This window comes from Setaria italica, unplaced genomic scaffold, assembly GCF_000263155.2.
Source record: "Setaria italica strain Yugu1 unplaced genomic scaffold, Setaria_italica_v2.0 scaffold_34, whole genome shotgun sequence".
Taxonomy (NCBI): Eukaryota; Viridiplantae; Streptophyta; class Magnoliopsida; order Poales; family Poaceae; genus Setaria; species Setaria italica.
In genome coordinates this window covers 12,553-22,976 of record NW_014576755.1, presented here as the reverse complement: position 1 = coordinate 22,976, position 10,424 = coordinate 12,553, and the positions used below count along the sequence as shown (strand labels likewise).

Here is a 10,424-nt window from a genome sequence, read left to right as displayed (position 1 = left end):
TACCTTTGTAAATCTGTAATCATCAACCAATCAATACAACAAGCTACTTTTTCCTCGTACTTACTTTCAAGCAGGCGACTTCGCCATTACTTTCCTCTTTTTCACGAGTTCGTGTGGGTTGGCAGGGCTGCATCATCTTGATCTCCGGCCGATTCTGTAAGTTCCGCTTATCGAGTAATATCTAAGCTTTAACTTCGGGCGTATCGCTGTTGTTTCATTTAGATTTATTCACTAGTTATCAATATTTACTAGAATCATAGGGTTTTTGCCTGTTGTTCTAGTTTTATCACCAGTTATCCAGCTAGGAATCGGTAGTTTCGGCTTCATTTACCTTCTGTTATTAAATTTATCTATTGCCGATTAGATCTGTTCCTAGTGCTGTTATCATAGCTTTGTATCTATTACTTTAGTAATTCCCTGTCTACAAGGCTACAGAGATCAGGCTGCCTTATAGCCGATTTCTTTATTACAGTAAATCGACCGATTCGCTGATAAGCTCTCTCAAGATCGGAAACTTAGCCGATTGTGATTTCTGGACCTGACACATATTCTTCCTTGCCAATCAACAGGACAGATTGGCTGGCACGCCGCGCGAACCGCACCAGGGCATTCACCCGAACAGGAGCTAAGCAGATTCTCCCGGGTCGTGTGTCGGACGCTGGGATTCGGTTGACCGATTTCTAGCGCCAACACAAGGTGTGCAAGTGAGCATGGAATGTACACCAGGGGTGCTGGAGAGGCTAGAGTAGTGGTTGGAGTCTATGTGGATGATCTTATTATTACTGGTGCCAATTCAGCAGTAGTAGAGACATTCAAGGAGGAGATGAGGCAGACTTTCAGGATGAGTGACCTTGGCTTCTTGTCTTTTTATCTGGGGATTGAAGTCAAGCAGGGGAACAAGTGTATAACTCTGGGACAACCTGCATATGCAAAGAAGCTGCTTGAGAAGGCAGGAATGGTGAATTGCAATCCTTGTAGTACACCAATGGAGGTCAGATTGCAGTTGTCCAGCAAAAGCACTTCAGAGGAAGTGGATGCAACAATGTACCGCAGTTTGGTTGGGAGTTTGAGGTATCTGGTTCATACACGATCAGACATTTCTTTCGCTGTGGGGTATGTCAGTAGGTTCATGGAGAAGCCAAGACAGGAACACCTTGCAGCTGTCAAGCACCTACTGCGTTATATTGCAGGCACTATTGATTATGGGCTTGTTTATCCAAAGCTTACAAAAGGAGACAACAGACTCATTGGTTACTCTGACAGTGATTTGGGGGGAGATGTGGATGAGAGGAAAAGTACTGCAGGGGTAATCTTCTTCTTGGGAGAGATGGTAATCTCATGGAGTTCTCAAAAACAGAAGACAGTGGCTCTATCCACATGTGAAGCCGAGTACATGGCAGGGGCAGCTGGGGCATGCCAAGCCGTGTGGCTCAGGAGGCTGCTGAGTGACATTGCAGGGGAGAATGTTCAGCAGCCAATTTTGAAGATGGATAATCAATCAGCAATTGCCTTGAGCAAAAATCCAGTGCTGCATGACAGGAGCAAGCACATAGACACCAAATTCCATTTCATCAGAGAGTGTGTGGAAGATGGGAGAATCAGCCTGGAACATGTGAGCACTCAGGAGCAGCTAGCTGACATTCTGACAAAGTCATTGGGGCGAGCACGGTTCTGTGAGCTTCGTGACAAAATCGGAGTTGTCAGGTTGAGGTGAAGACCGAGCATGTCTTAGGGGGAGATTGTTGGGTAATACAAGCTCGGTCATTGTTAGTTAGCTAGAATAAAGGAACTCAATTCTTTGAGCGTCTGTACAGGCTGTTGATGCATGTGTTCATGCACCGGCTCTCCTTTCTTTCAGCAGAGTCGTAGGACTAGGTGGGGTGATGGCCAAGTCTCTGAAACGTGGGATGGCGTGTTTCATGCGGAGGCGAGGGGATCGCAGCGTCGTGGTGTGTTTGGGCCACAATCTACTTGTATTTCGGATCTTTATATTGAGCGATGGAGTCCAGAAAACGTCGGTTCGTCTGGCACCAAAACTGAGCTGTGTTACTCATGTTCATGAGCGTTCATTAGCATTCTTGAGTGTTTTGTCTGTGTTCTAGGTTCCAAGGGGTGCTGTTCATCTTCTCCGGTGACGGGTGCCGGGATTTGAAGGCAACAGCCGTGTGATATAACGACAAGATGATAAGTTCAAATATTGGAGATGTGTGAGGCCACACAAAGATTCAGGTATTTTCTTGACACCAGAACATTCAGATAAATCAAGATATGCAAATTTGTGAGATTACCAAGTGAATTTGGCAGTTCTCTTATCCCAGAACAACTTGACATGTCAAGATGCATCATACATTTTAAATCACCAAATGATACCGGCAATTTTGATATGCCAGAACAATCTGACAAACCCAGATATTTCAGACACCAGAGCTTGCCCATTGATTCTGGTAGTGTGGAAATGTGAGAAGATCCATTCAGGTTCAGGTACTGCAGTTTTGATAGCTCAGTCATAAACTCTGGGAGAACAACATTTTGCATTCGTGGAGCAGCAAGGTACTTCAGCTGCTTCAGTTGCCCAATAGAGGCTGGCAATAGTATACCAGAGCATCCACTAAAATCCAAAATACACAAGCACTTTGCAAACAAAAATGCCCCATAAGAGAGATCCAGCTTGACGCTATCTGAGAAATGAAGTGCCCTCACCTTTGAGGGTAAAACATTGGATAACCTTGTTGCCTGGTCATATTTGGTAACCGATGCATAGCGACAATATTTCTGGCTATATGCTTTATTATTCTTCGATGCAACATTAGAAACAATTAACTCATCACCCATGATTAATGTTGCCAGATCATGCACCAGGTCATGCATAGTGTACCGCTCCATATAATCTCCCGAAGTCTGAAATGATAAGTTAACCATACTGCATATCATATCTCCACCAAAGAAATATTACTTATTAAAAGAGTAAAACATACTATCGGTCCTCAAAATTGTAATGTTATGTCATCCCTGTCCCGAAGTAGCAAAATGAACAATCAGATCCAAATAAAACTTGCTGATTGTACCATATGAGTCACAAATCATCTATCTCCAGTTAAACCACCTGCTTGATATGTTGTTTATACTATGCTAGGAAAAGGACCCGATCGACATGTGGGGACCATGTATTGGGCCCATCTCTCCTCTCTCTCCCCTCTCTCTTCCTCCCACCGTATCCTCCCTCCATTCAGTGGTAGAAAACTGATTAACAGTCTGGTTGGGAAGGCGTAAATTCTCCTGGAAACCAATCCGGCATAAAGCAATTGAGACAAAAGGGGGTGTCTTTTGTCCCGGGTGCCTCAACCGGGACTAAAAACAACCTTTAGTCCCGGTTTGTAAAACAAAACTGGGACTAAAGGGGTTGCCACGCCAGGCGCGGGATAGGCCCCCCTTTATCCTGGTTAGTAACACAAACCAGAATAAATAGTTTTGCAAAAAAAAAGCAAAAAAAATTAAATTCCACGGGTGTCCCAGGGAGGCCCCCCACACGCGCAAGTCACAAGTCACGTGATTTTCACACGAAAGATGCGCGTGCGTGGTCTGTGGGATTCGAACCCACGACCTCAAGCCTTGTACGTAGCTTCCTTGTCATCCCACCTACACACCACATCTAACTATATACGGGATGCAATACTTTTGTATTAACTCGCGGGGAACACTTTAGTCCCGGTTTGTAAAACCAACCGGGACTAAAGACAACCTTTTATCCCAGTTGGTATTACAAACCGGGACTAAAGGGTACGAAGGATTTAACCCTTTTTCCAGCCACACGCGGGTGACCTTTTTATCCCGGTTTGTAATACAAACCGGGATAAAAAGTGTGCAAGGACTTTAGTCCTTTTTGGGGATCCTTTTATCCCGGTTGGAGTTTAAAATCGGGATAAAATATCACATTTTATCCCGGTTGGTGTCATGGGCTTTAGTCCTGGGTGGTTTTACAAACCGAGATTAAAAGGTGGTAACTGAGTTTTTCAACCGGGACTAAAAGGTCCCTCTCCCCCACGGCTAGCTAATTTACAAACCGGGATAAAAGGAGACCTTTATTTCCACTTGTAAATAATAACCGGGAGTAAAGCTCCGAGCACCCCCTTTTCTCTCGGACCTAGATTAAACCGGATTAAGAGGGGGAGGATCAAAAGTCGGTTCTCTACTAGTGCTTTCATCCCCTTCTCCTCTGGCCCATCTCATGCTCGGCTTGTTACCAATGCTGTATGGGTTGCTCTCATGTTCAGTGACCATGCACGCATCCAATTCCAAGTCTCAGTGCCATGTGTGGCCTCGACGACCAGTTACTAGTTGGGAGGTGAGCTCCTACACAGCCGGTCACCAGCTTGCCGCTTGCTGCAGCCGCTGGTGTCAACACTGCTAAGGTACCCGTCGAGCTTGACCACTACCTCTCCAAGATGGGTTACGGAGGAAGGAAGAGGCACTCGTCCTATGCACATGCCTGCAATGACAAAAGGGCAAGCACCTTTGTGGCAACCACCAGCCCGACTCTACCATTTCCTGCAAGCTTCGGCCATTGTTGCTCTACCTACTCACCTCCAGTGCCTTGAACACCACATCGAAGCAAGCAAAACTACCTCTTCTCTCTCATCGTTCTTTCTCCATGAAACCCCTAATAGGCAAGCCAGCAGGTAGCAGCTCCCTTCCTCTATGCTGTAGGCTGAATCAGAGCACCACAAGTCCACAACCCCATGACTCGTATCATACTGTAGCAATGTTTAGGGTCTTGATTGTACATTTTGCGAGTTATGCGACTGGTGAAGTACTTTATTACCATTAAAACTAATTATTACCCCTTTGGATATGATCATTCAGGCAGACTTAATTTTGGGACAACCATTTTCAGGGAGATTATCATCATTGCTAGCTAGTGCATTTGGTTTCATCGCAACAGTATTATCTTTGATAATGGTGTTCGGTCTATGGCTAAGTGGAGATTGGATTTCAGAGAAGAACACAACAGGTCTATGGCTAAGTGGAGATTGGATTTCAGAGAAGAACACGACAGCGAAGCTTTCCTTGGATAATTTGATGAGTAATTCTGTAACTTTTAATTCCTCCCCCCTTTTTTCTCTTTGAGCCTGTGAGCTTTGTAACTTCATTGGAAATGAAACAGGTAGGGGACTCCCCTGCCAATTTGTTAAAAAAGGAAACTGTTTTTTGGGGAAAAGGTGTATTTTTCATCCGTCAAGTATAGCAAACGTGTGACATTCATCTCTCATGTTTCATTTGGTGAAAATCAACCACACCTAAGTTTGACAATGGTTCAATGCCATCTAATGACGGTTTATACCACAAAATTATCTGCCGAAGATATAAAACCAATAAAAAATTAATGAATCCTCTAAACTTCCTATCAAATATAAATTATTGTCAAAATTAACAGAACTGATTCAAACTGAGCTATTATAGCAATTGACTCAACATTAGATATAGCTAAGCAGCGACTAGTAAGATGATTACATGGCCTAAATTGATGGTATACTTATGTGACACTAAACTATTATCGAACTTAGGTGGGGATGATAAATGCATGGGTTTAGTAAATTAAGAGGCTGATTTACACCAAATGAAACATAAACAATGAATGTCACACTTTTGCTATACTTGAGGGATGAAAAATGCACTTTTCCTTTTTTTATTCCTTAAGTATTTTTATGTTTTACTTGATACAAATTGATCCCTTAACTAATTATATCGGTTCACTAACCATCCCCACCTCGACTTAACAATGATTTAGTGTATTTCTTAGATACTTAAAGACATGTTGATACTATTACATCAAACATTTGTATAGTCGGTTGGTAACCCCTTCGCACAGGGTTTAAGCAAGCACCTACAGCTGAACGCCCGTGAAAATGTGGGTTTTTACAAGTTAAAAATGGGCAACAAGATATAAACATCTACTAGAAACAACATAAAAAATTTGAAAAAAAATCATTTTTGCACCTGGGCCGACCCGACTATCCAGCTTTACATGTATTTTTCATGTGAAATATGCACGCGTGCAAATTCCTAAGTTCAGAACCATGACCTGCCCTCTCGCATGATCCTTCCATGTACAATCCCACTATGGAATAGGAAATAGGAAAATATTCCCATCCACCTATATAAATGCACTATGGAATAGGAAATAGGAAAATATTCCCATCCACCTATATAAATGGTATCTTCACAAGTGGTTCCTTATGTGAACCACCGCCTATGTGCAAATGTGTTTCCACGTGTGGTTCAAAGATACATGAGACTCCTCCAACTAGGCAAGAAGCCCATAATCTATGCATGTGGGAAGGCAGGGTAAATAAGAAAATTGTTTTTAGTAATATATGTGGAAAACTCAAGAATAGGTAGTAGTGTGCTCCCACACCTTACCTATACTTTAACTGAATTTAGGATAAAGATTACCCATGGAAATAATATTATAATTCCATACCCGATAATAGTAAAATGTCAAATGTCATCAATTGAGTTGTCGTAATGACTAGTAGTAGGCAAAAACAACCAATATGGGAACAGATCAATCAGCAGGCAAGGGTAGTGTACGTTCTGGTAGTTATATATACTTCAACATTACCTTGGGCAACTTTGAAACTTGAAGGAAGGACATGCCCAAAAGTTGCCTGGTGTATTCCTTCCCCTTCGATAGCTTGATAAAACCAAGATCAGTCCATTGGTGAATCAAATCATCTTTAGCAATATTATGGCCTTTTGGGAATATGGCACAATAAGAAAAGCATATCCTTAGCTGTGGTTGCATCCTTTCATAACTTAATTTCAAGGACGGTAGCACACCACCATTATCTTCAAAAGATTCATTCCAGATATCACTGCTGTTTATTTCTATCCATCCGGACAGGTCTTTGGACTGTAGCATGTATCCAAGTGTTTGAGCTGCTAATGCCACACCTCCACATTTCTTTGCAATGTCCAATCCTATCTTCTCTAATCTTTCTTGGTAATGTTGATCTTCAAACCTACTATATCTCTTAATTATTTCCCAGCATGTATAATCGTTCAAAGGCTGCAACTTGTATGGTGTACATGTGGAAACTTTCCTTGCAATGTCTTCCTTGCGCGTGGTTACTATGACATCTATGGTAGTACCCTTCTTGCCCACCTGAAGCATACTCCTCAGTTTCCCCAACTCAATGTCCTTTTCCTCCCATAAGTCATCTTAAACAATAAGAACCTTCTTGCCACCTAGTAAGTTATCTAGGCACTGATTTATGGCTTCCAGTGTATCCCTATTCTGCCGGCCTCCTTCTGTTGGAATTAGAGAAATTATAGAGCTTCCTATTTTCTTTAGACTGAAATCCCGGGACACATAAACCCATATACGGTGGTCATACTTCTTGAATTGTGCATCATTGTAAATTAGTTGTGCCAAAGTACTCTTGCCTATACGTGACCTATAGCACACGTATTCCTGGCCCAAAACGGGTCCGGAGGCCATTTTCACACCTTCGCACAATCACCACGTTTTCGACCCCGGTTGTCGGCGTGTCCGTATTCGGGCTCACGTGACCTATAGCACACGTATTCTTGGCCCAAAACGGGTCCGGAGGCCATTTTCACAGCTTCGGACGATCACCCACGTTTTCGACCCCGGTTGCCGCTGTGACCGTATTCGGGCTCACGTGACCTATAGCACACGTTTTCTTGGCCGAAAACGGGCCTGGGGGCCATTTTCACGGTTTCGGACGTTCCCCGACGATTTCGACCCCGGTTGTCGGTGTGTCCGTATTCGGGCTCACGTGACCTATAGCACACGTATTCTTGGCCCAAAACGGGTCCAGAAGCCATTTTCATGGTTTCGGACCTCCCCCGACGTTTTCGACCCCGGTTGCCGTAGTGTCCGTATTCGGGCTCCCGTGACCTATAGCACACGTTTTCTTGGCCGAAAACGGGCCGGGGGGCCATTTTCACGGTTTCGGACGTTCCCCCACGATTTCGACCACGGGTGTCGTCAGACGTATCGGGCTCACGTGACGTATAGCACACGTATTCTTGGCCCAAAACGGGTCGGGAGGCGATTTCACAAGTTCGGACGATCACCCACGTTTTTGACCCGGTGCCGGCGTGTCCGTATTCGGGCTCACGTGACCTATAGCACAGGTATTCTTGGCCCAAAACGGGTCTGGAGGCCATTTCATAGCTTCGGACGATCACCCACGTTTTCGACTCCGGTTGCCGGTGTGACCGTATTCGGGTTCACGTGACCTATAGCACACGTTTTCTTGGCCGAAAACGGGCCTGGGGGCCATTTTCACGGTTTCGGACGTTCCCCGACGATTTCGACCCCGGTTGTCGGTGTGTCCGTATTCGGGCTCACGTGACCTATAGCACACGTATTCTTGGCCCAAAACGGGTCCAGAAGCCATTTTCATGGTTTCGGACCTCCCCCGACGTTTTCGACCCCGGTTGCCGGTGTGTCCGTATTCGGGCTCCCGTGACCTATAGCACACGTTTTCCTTGCCGAAAACGGGCCGGGCGGCCATTTTCACGGTTTCGGACGTTCCCCCACGATTTCGACCCCGGTTGTCCGTTTGACCGTATTCGGGCTCACGTGAACGGGTCCGGAGGCGATTTGCACAACTTTGGACGATCACCCACGTTTTGGACCCGGTTGCCGGCGTGTCCGTATTCGGGCTCACGTGACCTATAGCACACGTATTCTTGGCCCAAAACGGGTCCGGAGGCTATTTTCACAGCTTCGGACGATCACCCACGTTTTCGACTCCGGTTGCCGGTGTGACCGTATTCTGGGTCACGTGACCTATAGCACACGTTTTCTTGGCCGAAAACGGGCCTGGGGGCCATTTTCACGGTTTCGGACGTTCCCCGACGATTTCGACCCCGGTGTCGGTGTGTCCGTATTCGGGCTCACGTGACCTATAGCACACGTATTCTTGGCCCAAAACGGGTCCAGAAGCCATTTTCATGGTTTCGGACCTCCCCCGACGTTTTCGACCCCGGTTGCCGGTGTGTCCGTATTCGGGCTGCCGTGACCTATAGCACACGTTTTCTTGGCCGAAAACGGGCCGTGGGGCCATTTTCACGGTTTCGGACAATCCCCCACGATTTCGACCCCGGTTGTCCGTCTGACCGTATTCGGGCTCACGTGACCTATAGCACACGTATTCTAGGCCCAAAACGGGTCCGGAGGTGATTTTTCACAACTTCGGACGATCACCCACGTTTTTGACCCGGTTGCCGGCGTGTCCGTATTCGGGCTCACGTGACCTAGAGCACACGTATTCTTGGCCCAAAACGGGTCCGGAGGCCATTTTCACAGCTTCGGACGATCACCCACGTTTTCGACTCCGGTTGCCGGTGTGACCGTATTCGGGCTCACGTGACCTACAGCACACGTTTTCTTGGCCGAAAACGGGCCTGGGGGCCATTTTCACGGTTTCGGACGTTCCCCGACGATTTCGACCCCGGTTGTCGGTGTGTCCATATTCGGGCTCACGTGACCTATAGCACATGTATTCTTGGCCCAAAACGGGTCCGGAAGCCATTTTCATGGTTTCGGACCTCCCCCGACGTTTTCGACCCCGGTTGCCAGTGTGTCCGTATTCGGGCTCCCGTGACCTATAGCACACGTTTTCTTGGCCGAAAACGGGCCTGGGGGCCATTTTCACGGTTTCGGACGTTCCCCGACGATTTCGACCCCGGTTGTCGGTGTGTCCGTATTCGGGCTCACGTGACCTATAGCACACGTATTCTTGGCCCAAAACGGGTCCGGAAGCCATTTTCATGGTTTCGGACCTCCCCCGATGTTTTCGACCCCGGTTGCCGTAGTGTCCGTATTCGGGCTCCCGTGACCTATAGCACACGTTTTCTTGGCCGAAAACGGGCCGGGGGGCCATTTTCACGGTTTCGGACGTTCCCCCACGATTTCGACCCCGGTTGTCCGTCTGACCATATTCGGGCTCACGTGACCTATAGCACACGTATTCTTGGCCCCAAACGGGTCCGGAGGCCATTTTCACAGCTTCGGACGATCACCCACGTTTTCGACTCCGGTTGCCGGTGTGACCGTATTCGGGCTCACGTGACCTATAGCACACGTTTTCTTGGCCGAAAACGGGCCTGGGGGCCATTTTCACGGTTTCGGACGTTCCCCGACGATTTCGACCCCGGTTGCCGTAGTGTCCGTATTAGGGCTCCCGTGACCTATAGCACACGTATTCTTGGCCCAAAATGGGTCCGGAAGCCATTTTCATGGTTTCGGACCTCCCCCGACGTTTTCGACCCCGGTTGCCGTAGTGTCCGTATTAGGGCTCCCGTGACCTATAGCACACGTTTTCTTGGCCGAAAACGGGCCGGGGGGCCATTTTCACGGTTTCGGACGTTCCCCCACGATTTCGACCCCG

At 46.8% G+C, this 10,424-nt stretch overlaps 1 protein-coding gene across 1 annotated transcript; it reads right to left on the bottom strand.

Annotated features, from left to right (window-relative positions):
• Window positions 1–2,370: 2,370 nt before the first annotated feature.
• On the bottom strand, window positions 2,371–6,685 carry LOC111256086 (disease resistance protein RGA2-like; the record flags this gene model as incomplete). Its single annotated transcript, XM_022823650.1, has 2 exons — window positions 6,620–6,685; window positions 2,371–2,898 (listed from the first exon to the last, which is right to left on the bottom strand). Coding segments are annotated over exons 1-2 (561 nt in total), but the record flags the coding sequence as incomplete, so codon positions are not given.
• Window positions 6,686–10,424: the final 3,739 nt, after the last annotated feature.